At 47.6% G+C, this 12383-nt stretch overlaps 2 protein-coding genes across 2 annotated transcripts; one reads left to right on the top strand and one right to left on the bottom strand.

The window, feature by feature from the left end:
• Window positions 1–4819: 4819 nt before the first annotated feature.
• On the bottom strand, window positions 4820–9528 carry EPUS_08938 (uncharacterized protein; the record flags this gene model as incomplete). The annotated part of the gene is made up of 3 exons (XM_007801624.1): window positions 4820–5124; window positions 5181–7286; window positions 7329–9528. The coding sequence occupies 3 exons, from the start codon at window positions 9526–9528 to the stop codon at window positions 4820–4822; spliced, it is 4611 nt and encodes a 1536-aa protein (XP_007799815.1).
• Window positions 9529–10567: 1039 nt separating this feature from the next.
• EPUS_08939 (uncharacterized protein) lies at window positions 10568–12377 on the top strand (the record flags this gene model as incomplete). The annotated part of the gene is made up of 3 exons (XM_007801625.1): window positions 10568–10582; window positions 10664–12109; window positions 12255–12377. 3 exons carry the CDS (start codon window positions 10568–10570, stop codon window positions 12375–12377), a joined length of 1584 nt encoding a protein of 527 aa, XP_007799816.1.
• Between the last annotated feature and the right edge of the window lie 6 nt (window positions 12378–12383).

A 12383-nucleotide genomic window follows, 5' to 3' on the forward strand; every position in this document is an offset into this window, starting at 1 on the left:
CTTAGATGTCTCTTTAATCTTCTGACAAATTCGTATATTGTAGTTAGGCTTGCCGTATCTTTTACATTACTATAAGCCTGATAACTCAGCCTATATAACACTTTCTTTTACTGACCTTCCACTTAATCGCTGTTGTATAGTCGCTTTCTACTTAATTAAACTATCTGTATCCTTTATAATAAGTGTGTGATAAATAGAGTATCTCCTCTGCTATAGCGCAGGAAATACACAGGACTAGCCACGCACTCGGATAGCAGCGCTGATAACGTATCTATAACGGCATACGGAACTCTTGCTGTCAAGTTATTATGCCGCTAATAAAGGCATCCGTACGGCACGTGGCTCCCTGTACGAGTATTATAGAATAGGAGATTGATACGACCCCTTTAAGGAAGTATAATCTCCTCTAGAGGGAAGCTACCGCTTTTGGCCCTGCAGATACTCTGTCGGATCCTCTGCGCAGATTAACTAGTAGCACCCCTTGTGTATAATAAAGGAATATATAGAGTAAAGCGCTGGCCGCACTATAGATAGACTCCTCAGCTTACGTTTTAGCAATCTATAGACTATTGACTTGTTCTAGTTCTGAGCCATTACAGTAAACGTAAGCTTAATACTTACTCGCTATCCTGAGAGACGATACAAAACTCTCTTATCCGTAGCACAGCCATTAGAGAACCCATCTAGGGTTGTTTGACTGTGTGAGAAAGTCGTTACTCCGGGAGTAATCAAATACCCTGTACCGTACGAAGGTTTGAGAACTATCGAGTCAAGATGGTTCGTGATCAAACAGAGAGAAGGGAGAGTGGCGAAGTTTGCTATCCTTCCTTGAGCAACCAGAGGCAGAGCCTAGACAAAGCCCCTTTTACAGATTAAGACGCCCTGCGCGCATTAATCGAGCACGCAGAGAGAGCGACAGATGATCCATCAGCTCTTCCAGCCTTTATAGCACTAGTTAACGAGAATCAGACACACGCAGCAGCGTTTGTACTAACATTGGCAGCTGCCTATAAGGAAGAAAAAGCCCTCCATCTGGAGAAGGAGGCCGAGCATTGAGAAGTCCTCCAGGAGAAGGAAACTTGGGAAGAAAGATACCAAGACCTTGACGGAGGCACCAGCATCGAGATTGAGGCTCTGAAGGATCGACTCCGTGACAAGGAGGAGATCATTCAGAACCTCTGCGACAAGATTACTGTGATACCAAAGCCGCAAGTTCAGGTGGAGTCTCCTTCAGAAACCCCGACAGAACGAGAATCGCCGCCTCAAAGGCAAGTCTCGTTAGAAGCAACTCCAAGCCCTTTAATAGTGCTTGGCCTGAAAACTGAGAAGCTGCCTTATCCAGAGGTCTTTGAGGATGGATCTCCTTAGAAGTTTCGCTCTTAGTTGTTAGTTATAAAGATAAAGTTCATAATTAATACAGCGCTCTTTCTAACAAAGCTATCTAAGATCGCCTATATATAATTACGCACAAGCAGCAACGCTTAGGAATTACTTAAGTCATATTTTAAGGACTTTAAAAAGGCCTAGATTTCTGATATATTTACAGACCTTTTAACTTAATTTAATTCTCTATTTTAATAAGAGACTACTTATAGAGAGTATTACTACTTATAGTAAGGGCAGCAAGACCTTACTATATTCTTAAGGGATTTCTAACAGCTTTCTTGTAAAGCAGAGGTCTGAGAAGAGAATCAGATTATAGACTTTTAAGACAAGGTTTAAGATAATCTGAAGTAAGTAATTATTCTCCGCAAATATGTGTTAATTCAGGAGATAATTACAGACCTAACATACGCTAATATAAATAGTTAACGTATTGCCTTAAACAAATTAGTAGCTAGCGCTAGTACGCTAGCGAAACCTTCGGTTCCTAATACTCGTTAATCTACTAGCGAATCAATAGTGAAGGAGGATCAGCTAGTGGCTAAGCTATGACTTCCGAAAGATGTGTCTACAGTAAGGTGCTACTGTTGCAAGAAACTAGAACACTACATAAAGGATTGCCCTCAGGCACAAGAGTAATTAGGAAAAGAGCTGCCTGCCACTAAGACGTCGTGAGCGGGCCTAGTAACGCAACTAATAGAGAAGCCATAAGGATTCTTGTCGTAGTAGTGGAGGGTAATTTCAAGGCTCCATTTCTGGTTAACGTTAGTATTAAGAGGGGAAGAGAAAGATTAACAGTATCAGCACTATTAGATACAAGATGTTAGTTAAGCGCAATTATAGATTATTAATTAGCAGAATAACTTTATAAAAGGTTATAAATTAATATAGTAGACCTAGCCAAACTTATTCCCATCTCTGATTTTGTTAGTAAGATTTATTAATTCATCTCTTAGGCCCTTTATTTGCCTATACGCGTTAGCGAACACTAGCAGAGATTGCAGATCTTCTATGTGACAAAGGCTGTGTACCTTATAATCTTAGAGAGGAAGATTTGCCGCTCTAGAAGAGGGTAAAGAAAGAGAATCAGGTTGACGAGATGTTTAACGCGATTAGGATAGAGAAACAAGTAAAGAACCTAAAGAAGAAAATATTTAGGTACAACATTCAAAATTGTGAAGACAAGGAAGGAGTGCTGTAGTACAGAGAAAAACTAGTAGTACTAGCAGCAATAGTGACGGACATGATTCAAGAGATCCACAAGAGCAAGGAGACTAAGCACCCAGGCTGTACAAAGACAAGGAAGGCCATTGCGAGTAGTAGATATTACATCTCGAATAGATACACATTAGTCGGGAGATTCTTGCGGAATTGTCATGTCTGCAAGAGGACCAAACCTGTATATCAGCTCCCTGCAGGCCTATTATAATCTCTTCCGATTTCTGAGCGCCCCTAGCAGGATATCTTAATGGATTTCGTCACAGGATTACCGACATCAGAAGGCTATAACACTGTTCTAGTAGTTGTTAATCAGTTAAGTAAGGAACGCTACTATATCCCTTATACGGCCACAGAAGAGGGCATAACTTCAGAAGAGATAATTAAGATACTATATAGGAACGTATAAAAGCTTTATAAGCTTCCTTAGATAATTATATCAGATTAAGGGCCTTAGTGTGCTAGTAAAGTATAGAAATCATAATATTAAATCTTACGAGTTAAAGCAAAGCTATTTATAGCTTACTCTCTATAGATAAATAGCTAAACAGAAGTCTTTAATACAGAGATAAAATAATACCTAAGGGCCTATATAGATTTTGCATAAAACGATTAAAATAATCTCCTCTTAAGCACTAAATTTACTGTGAATATAGTAGTGTCTAAGTTTATATAGCTGTCGCCATTTATAAACATACGTAGATATTAGCTAAGAATGAGTTTTGATAAGCCTGAGTCTGCAGAGATAGCAAGAAAACGTGTAGCCCTAGGGAAGGCTAAGAACCTGATAAAGCTAATAAAAAAGGTTTAGAAGTAGGCACAAGGGTACTTGAAGATTGCGCAAGAGTAACAGCAAGAGTAGATGAATAAGCACTGCTAGGAAATCGATTTCGAAGAAGGAGACAAGGTCTAGCTATTAATAAAGAATATTAGCATAATAAGATCTTGCAAGAAGCTGGATTCGAAATGAATTAGACTATTCCTTATTGTGAAGAGACTTGGGCAGAGCTTTTGTCTAGAGCTGCCCTTGTTAATGCGGATTCACAACGTGTTTCACGCATTGCTGCTTACTAAAGACCCTACTGACCCCCTGCCAGGCTAGGAATATTCACAGCCTCTGCCAGTGGAAACAAAAGGAGAGGAGGCGTGGGAGATTGAGGACATAGTCGACGTCAAGCAAGTGGGCAAGGCCTTGAAGGTGCAAGCCAAGTGGGTAGGTTGGCTAGAGAACCTGACCTACTACCCTATCACGAACTTCAAAGAAAATAATATAATAAATAAAGTATCTCCTTTACTATAGCACAGGAAATATATTAGACTAGCCACACACTTAGATGGCAGTGCTGATGACGTATCTATAACAACATACAGAACTCTTGCTGTCAAGCTACTATGCCACTGATAAAGGCATCTGTATAGCACGTGGCTCCCTGTACGAGTACTATGGAACAGGAGATTGATACGACCCCTTTAGGGAAGTACAATCTCCTCCAGAGGGAAGCTACCGCTTCTGGCCCTGCAGATACTCCGTCAGATCCTCTGCGCAGGTTAACTAGTAGCACCCCTTGTGTTCGATGGAGGAGTATATAGAGTAGAGCGCTGGCCGCACTGTAGATAGACTCCTCAGCTTACGTTTTAGCAATCTATGGACTATTGACTTGTTCTAGTTTTGAGCCATTACACTTCTGGCCCTGCAGATACTCCGTCGGATCCTCTGCGCAGGTTAACTAGTAGCACCCCTTGTGTTCGATGGAGGAGTATATAGAGTAGAGCGCTGGCCGCACTGTAGATAGACTCCTCAGCTTACGTTTTAGCAATCTATGGACTATTGACTTGTTCTAGTTTCGAGCCATTGCACCAATAAAGTTACTTACTTAAATCTATGTAAAATTGTATTTGTCTTTTTAGTTGTATTAAAGTCTATTAATTATACCTGTGTATTATTATATCCAGAATGTAACTGCTAAGCAGCATTATCTCACTTCACTCTTTCTTGACCAGATTTTCTTCGGCCACGTCTCATCTCTCTAAGCTTCCATCAGGTTGTGGAATCCATCTGCAAGGCTTGCTCGAATCAGTTCCAAAGTTCGTGCGCAGTTGAACCTTGTCGGTAAGACCGAGCACGGGGAACACACGCCCTTTGAAATTCTCAAAGGATTGGTCTTCTAAAACATTTGCCTCCATTATTAGCGTCAGATCTTCGAGGGGTGTGGGTTTGTCAGGGATTAGGAAGGCCCCCCTTACCAATATGAACGCCGTTGCGGGTAAAGAAAATTCTTTGCGAATCTACCTCCAATCCACAGCCCACTGTATCGCCTGGCCCATAGTGCTTTCCATACTGCCGTGGCCACTTCTTTTCGTCGGACGCATAAAACCCACCGTCGTCGCCGTGATACGCCCATGACTGTACGTTGGGGGCAATCGGTTTCGGCGGCCACCCAGGAAACTCGATTAATTTAGCAGATGAGGTGCAGAAACCAAGGGCGATTATTGCCATTGCTTCATCGCCAGCAGTCGGCGTGTCTGGTCATAACATTAGGAAACGACTTAGCGGAGAGGCCTAATCAATTCGAACTCACCGTGAGACTTGCCCGTCTCGGGGTCGAGCATCTCGATCTCGTAATAGTACACGGATAACCCTGCCGGGACTGGATGATCGGCCAAGATAGACAATCTTAGGTCACCTTGATGGCTTACCCACTGGCCATTATCCTGTAACGTCGTTTTCTTCGAATCGCTCCCAAGTGTCCATCGCGTTGGCCGCAGAGCTCGCCTTGCCAGCGACTTTTTAATAAATAGTGCGGCCTCGGCGTGGCCAAACTGTGATGCGAGCTGGCTGGGTGTCCAACCATACGCGTCGGGCAGGTCCAGGTTTACCCCAACATGCGCAAGCTTCTCTAAGACCTGGACACTGCCGTGGATGGCCGCCGTTGTCAGAAGAAGACTGTTCTGTTTCGCTTCATTTTCAGAGGCGCCTACGAGATGCACAATCGCTGTTTCGTAGCGCCGAGAGCCTACAATCGACCATCGGTCTAAACACAGCTCAAGGCTAGTCATGCCCGTGCCATTCTCGCCGTCACGGAGGCTCGGATCAGCGCCGTATTGCAGGAGTAGCGCAATCCCCTCTCCCCGGCCATGCGTAGCCGCAGAATGGAGTGGGGCACGGCCTTTTCGATCGTCCCGTTTGTTTATCCACTCCTTGTCTTCGGGCGTCATCTGTTGAAGGATGGCGGCCACGACCTGTGTGAATCCTCTGCCGGCGGCTTCGCGTAAGGGCGTTCTGCCGCGCTTCGTACAGGCATTTATCTCGCGGAAGGATGCGCCGTGCCTAATCTGGTTCTCAACGAGTAGTTCAGCGGTCGTTTGATGGCTACCTCCCTGCAAGAAATCGCGCATGTGCGTAAGGCACGCAAACAGGAGCGGTGTCCGATTATGCTTATCCGTGCGGTTGGCATCAGCGCCATGGTCCAAGAGCAGTTCCACTGTCTCCTTTTGACCAGCCCCCGCTGCGCCGTGCAGTGCCGTTCGCCCCCAATTGTTGTCATCGTCCACATCGGTCACTCGGCTGATAATGGCCTTAATAGCTGCATTTTCGCCCCAGCTCGCAGCCTCGTAAAGGGGCCGCTCCGAGGCCTTGTCCTCGACGTTGACGTCGGCACCACGCATCAAAAAATCTTCGAGGAGGTCGATCGGAATCTCTTGGCGGCGGAGCAATTTGTGCAAGGGGGTTTCCCCAATTCCATCTCGTATGTTGATATCTGCCCGATTTTCTGCGTTCAGGGGGTTATCCAGGAGGAGTTCCAGGACCTTACGGTCCGAGCCATACTGAGCGAAATAGTGTAGCGCATTCCACTGATGGTTGCGATTGAGCATTGAGCACGATGCGTTGCTTCGTAGAAGCTCCTGGACACACTCCACGTCAGCGCTAAACGTCAGCCACTCGTGAAAAGCTGGAATTTTTGAGCTTTCAAAGTTTGGGTCACCCCCTCGGCTTAGGAACAAGCGCAGTATCTCGAGGGGGTTTGGGGCCTCTGAAGCAACGTGTAAGGCACTATAACCCTCCGGCGAGAGATCCATCACATTGGCTCCCCGATCGAGTAGCAGCTCGGCGAGACTCGTGAGACCGTACTCTGCGGCAAATAGAAGAGGTTCCCATGCCTCATGGCTGTACCATACGTAGGCTAGTTTCCAGACTTCGAACGCCACTGGTTCGAGAAGGAAGAAGCGCTCCATTTCGTCCAAAAGCACCTGCCATTCGGCGCTCTCTTTTCTCTCGCTCGGTGGCCATAGGCGCTCGGCTTCCTGCACGTGGTAGTACCAGCCGGTTACCTCATAACGGTGGCGATTTCCATTATCGTCGTACCACTCCCAATCATTGACCGGCTGGTCGAAGTCCTCCTTATCTTGATCCGAAAACGTCGAGTCGTCATCGTCCGCCTCCTCTTCCGGTTGAGACTCCTTAGTGTCTTGTACTTGTGAGGTTTCGTCTCCGGGTTGGCCGTTTAAACCTGGGGGTCCACCTGACGAATCAATACCGCTCGACGGGTCCAACGCGTTTTCCTTCTCCGCTTTTCCATTGGAGTTGCTCTCGTCGACCTGCAACTTCTTCTGAGCCCGCGACGTTACTTCTCCGAGCGACAGAGAAAAGAAGCGAGACTGAAATGAATGAGAGTTCAGATGTTTCACTAAGTGCGTCAGCTGATGCGACCCACACGCGTGAGACTTACTGCAGATAATGGCCATGGCTAAATGCTCCTGCTTTTCTGATATGTTCAGCGTCTCATTGGCCTGCAGGGCCGTCCTACATTTCGCGCATAACGATCGGTCGTCTACGCCATGCGTAGCCACATCCGGTACTGGGATGGAGAAGCTGCGGACCGCTTGGGAATCCTGCAGCACCACAAACCGATTATCCCGGATGTCAAGGAACGGTCCTCCAGCCTTTTGGATCTGTTCACGGTACAAACTGGGGTCCGTGTTCGCCATGCTCTGCTCCTCGCTTGCGTCGCCATCCAGGTACACACGTGAATATGCCTCCATGATCTCCTCGACCCGAAGCGGCGTTTGCGCCACCAGTGTCCAGGCCAAAGCTGCCCGGAGAAGATGGCGATAGCTGGGAGCGAGCTGGTGTAGATGCTGATGGTATGTCTCGTTAACGTTCTCTGGCAGGTCCCTGAGCCAAGTAGCGACCGGTCGCTGTATGGGGGTACGTAGAAACGGCATCGCTACCTGCTCCACATATTGGATCCGATGCCCCGTCTTTTGCATGACAGCATGTTCGATCTCGGTCTTTTCCGTCAGAAAGAGACCGGGTATCATCTGCAGCCCTTTCTCGAGGACAAGTTTAATGTCTCTTTCGTTGTGGTCTCCCATCAATACCTGGGACACGTTCTCATCGACCATCTTGATTCGTATCGGGCTCGATGGTCGACACAAAAGGAGAGTACGGACACAAATACTAGGCACGTTGCTGAGCTCAATCAGATGCTCAGCTATCTTTGCCTGGTCGGCTTCGGACAGACCGTCAACCGCATCGATAACGAGTACTACGCGCTTCTGCAGTGCCTCGACAAGACTGGGGTATATCTCCAGCAAATCGGAAGCATGGTCACCGCTGGTGTATCGGCTGCGTGCCGATCTTCCCGTATCTTTGTCACGGCCTGATCTACTTTTGTCCTTCACCTGCTTTGGGTGGGCAAAGAGACGGTTGCATCGCTGCAGGGGCAAGTCATCGTCTACATCATCAAGCGCGTGTACGTAGATGTCGCGCAGAAGAGTGTTCTCGAATCTTTTGAGTGTGTCGCTCCCGTCGTCGCTGGACCTGGCGTTCAGCGATGCATATTGAATTAAAAATCGGCCATCTTCGCCCGCCTTGTCGCGCAGAGTCTCGTAGATGAAGGTGCCCAGCACGGATTTGCCAGAACCCGCTTCGCCAGTGACGCAGAGCAATGCGCTTGTGTCACTGTCGCGCCATGCAGTGTAGGCTGGGACCTCGTCGATCCAGGAACATGTTCCCATCTCATGCTCTTCCGCATGTGCAGCCATGGTTGCGGTGCTAGCAACTAGCCACGGCGTTAAGAGCTTCAAGTTTTTCTCGTACTCCATAACGGCCAAGTCCCGGTGACTGGGTGCTTTTGAGATCTTGAGTTCGTTCAAGATCTCCTTCCATTCGCTCGACGACTTCTGGTGGAATTCGTACACCTCGCGCATAGTCTGCTGCATCCCGGCCAGCTCGCCCGAAACGTCACCCAGCTTGTCCGTAGTCTTTTCCTGGAACGCTGCCTCCGAGTACTCGATAATTTTGGCCTTCTGGGCTTGGATCGCTGCGGTCTTCTCCTCAAATTGTCGGTTCAGGGCTCCCATTGTGTCCTTTAGCGCATGCATCAGCTTCGACCGCTTGCTTCCCGTAATATGTTTCTTGACCGCATATGAGAAGTCTAGGATGGAGATATAGACCTCTCGGATACCCTTGGAGAGTTCGTGGTAAATGCTGCTGTCGACTTCCACGGTATGGTAGATCTTGTCGTAGGTGCGTACGAGCACCATCATCTCCGTAATATCGTTTAGGGCGGCGTTGAACGTGCCGTAGAGCTTGTAGTCATTCTGTACGGCGCTTAGTATCTGGGTGATGGCAAACCATGCAAGCCCGACCGACTCGGGTGCAGCTGACATGGCGACGTTGCCGAACTTGGTGAATTTATCAAGATTTTCCATGATTCGACGAATCCACTTGGCAGAGATACCTTTGCCGCGGCTCTCGTTGATGCCATACTTCCTATCACTATCATCGCGGAGATTCACGGCGCTCTGCCGCGTTTCCTCTAAGGTTGCCTTGTCCTTCAAGAATTGTTCAATAAGCAGCCGGTCTTCGCCTTCCTCACGCAGTCGTTGCACGAATACGTCCCGTGCTTCGTCCCAGAGACTCATGGTGGGCGCCATAGGCAAAAGGATTCGTTGATATGTTTATTGATTGGATGAAGTTAATTAGCCCGTGGGCATCCGTAGAAGCTAAAATACAATTGTGCCGCCAAGCGCACATGACAATACGGGGCCGCCTTTTAAATGTGGTTATAGCCTTTTATAGTAGCCCCTTATGATTACTACTCTTTACAGTTATTACCCTTTGTGGCAGCCCTCTGTAGTTATTAATCTCTGTACATAATCACCTCTATCTCGTCTATCTGTATGAACTTACCCCCAAGCGCATGCAATTGGCTATTATAATAATAAGCTTAAAAAAGCGGCCCGAAGGATCAGCCTTCTACTACGTAATTAGATAAAGTTCCCCTTCCTGCCTTCTTGAGTTTAACGCAACTCTATTAGCCTGCTAAGGCTGCAGAGTTCTGCCAAGCTGTACCCCATCAAAATCAGAATGCGTACATAGAATGCGCACACAGAATGCGCAGAAAAAAGGGCACAGAAATGCGCAGAAAGAGGGCACAGAATTCGCACGCAGAATGCGCAGAAAGAACGCCCTTCTATCCTTCTATCCTTCTATTTTTCTTTATTGAAAAAAAGTTATATTTAGTTAATTAATATATTAATAACTTAAAGATAGAACATTAAGCATTAGCATTACAAGCGATAATTATAGGGAAATAATACATAATATAAGGACGTATTATTTTTAAGAGAGACCCTCATGTTATCACGTGTGACTCGTTAGCCGCCCTTGGCGACCCTAGTTAGCTCTGTTATGTCAAGGCAGCTCTTCTTCTTAGACACACACTCATGCTAGAAGCAATCAATTGCTCAGAACCATTGCAGCAGCCTAATGTCAACCGTGCCGGCTTAGATGGCCAGCTAAGTATATCTGTGTACTCGGAGTAGCCTCATAATACATCAGGAAGCATGAACTCATATACACGGTACTGGCTAAGGAAGCACAGGGTTAGCAGTCAAACTTATCCAACCGCTCCTCACAATTAATTCTCTGGCCTTACCCGTACTGAGTGTGACATTGAGGATGGGAAAGCCTAGGGTAAGTCTATCAAAGTTTATGGCGAGCCATCATCTCCGAGTCTGACCAGAAAGTCCTCAATCTGACCGCCCCTCCTCCCAGCTAATCATCCTCATACGGCATGCTCAATCCGAAGGCAACAAGAATCGCGATATACATCAGACCGTGCCAGACCACCGCGTCCGCCTCACACCAGAAGGGCATCAACAAGCTCTTGAAGCAGGTCGCAAGCTGCGCGCACTCCTTCGTCCTGATGACACCCTCCACTTCTTCACATCCCCCTACCGGCGTACGAGGGAGACCACAGAAGGGATCCTATCTGCCTTGACCAGCGATGATCCGTCACCGTCTCCATTCCCCAGGAATACAATCAAAGTATATGAAGAACCAAGGTTGAGGGAACAAGATTTTGGAAACTTCCAACCATGTTCTGCAGAAATGGAAAGGATGTGGCAAGCGAGGGCAGACTACGGGCACTTCTTTTACCGTATACCAAATGGCGAGAGTGCTGCTGATGCGTATGACCGGATCTCTGGCTTCAATGATTCGCTTTGGCGACGGTTCGAAGAGAATGATTTTGCCAGTGTTTGCATACTCGTTACCCATGGCTTGATGACTCGGGTATTCCTTATGAAATGGTACCATTTCAGTGTTGAGTACTTCGAAGATCTACGAAACGTTAATCACTGCGAGTTTGTAGTCATGAAAAAAAACCTCGCCAATGGCAAATTCATCCTTCAGAATCAGCTTCGAACATGGTCTGAGCTGAAGCGCGAGAGGGCTGCCAGGGATAGTATCAATCATGCGAACAATGCCGCTCCGGAACCAGGGATTGGTGATTCACCTATACCACAGCGGAGAAGATGGGGAAGTTGCCCTGACGGTTGTGATCACTCGCAGCATAATCATGGACTTGGATATTCACAACCCAAGCGGCAAAATACAGCAGATTTATTCAAAGACGATAACGAGATCCTCTCGTCTTCATTCAAGGACGCCTCCCGAAGTTCCTCGAGGAGTAACTCCATAAAACTCAATCAAACCCGATCTCCACCTTGCATGCCGCAAAGTCGAGACCGCTACCCGCCACACACTGGTGGCAAGAACCGGGACAGCGCTGCGAGCGGTGATCTGAGCTTACCGGACAATGAAGAAACCATACTCGATCAAGATTCTGCAATAGCCTCGCCAGCTACCCAATTGCCGTTCCACAGCAGCAGCAGAACATCAAAAAATCGCTTTCGAAGCGCACAACCTGGCTCCATGTCCCTTAATGAAACTCTCATAGAAGAAGAACTCTCACCAAATTTGCAGACAGAAGGCGTCCCAACACCCAAACATTTCGCCGTCCCGCCACCCTCCGCCGGATACCCTGCCAAACACCCCTCAACAACCGCAATCACACCAGAAATATTAAATCGCAAACTCCGCTCCCCAAGAGAATTGGCTCTAATCTCCATGGCTGGCCGCGATGGCGGAGGCAGCCGATCCGGGGCTGGCTCATCCGACGAAGCAGACGCAGAAGAAGAACAAAGCATATCCCAACTAGTAGATCAGCTGGGAGCTGCGGACCAGAACGAGAACGAGCAGGAGGAGGAGGAGGAGGAGGAAGAAGAAAAAAAGGAAGAAAAAGCAGAGGAGGAAGAGGAAGAGGAAGAGGCCTTCCCCTTGCCAGCCTCGCTCAGCCGCTCAGCCACCATCGCGACATCATCTCCTCCAAACAATGCAAACTCGGCTCCCAATACCCCAATCAGACGCACCAACACTACCACCACCACCACCTCCTCCTCCTCCTCCCTCCTCGCAGCGGCCCTAAGAGGCG

Source organism: Endocarpon pusillum (genome assembly GCF_000464535.1).
Source record: "Endocarpon pusillum Z07020 unplaced genomic scaffold scaffold1307, whole genome shotgun sequence".
Taxonomy (NCBI): Eukaryota; Fungi; Ascomycota; class Eurotiomycetes; order Verrucariales; family Verrucariaceae; genus Endocarpon; species Endocarpon pusillum.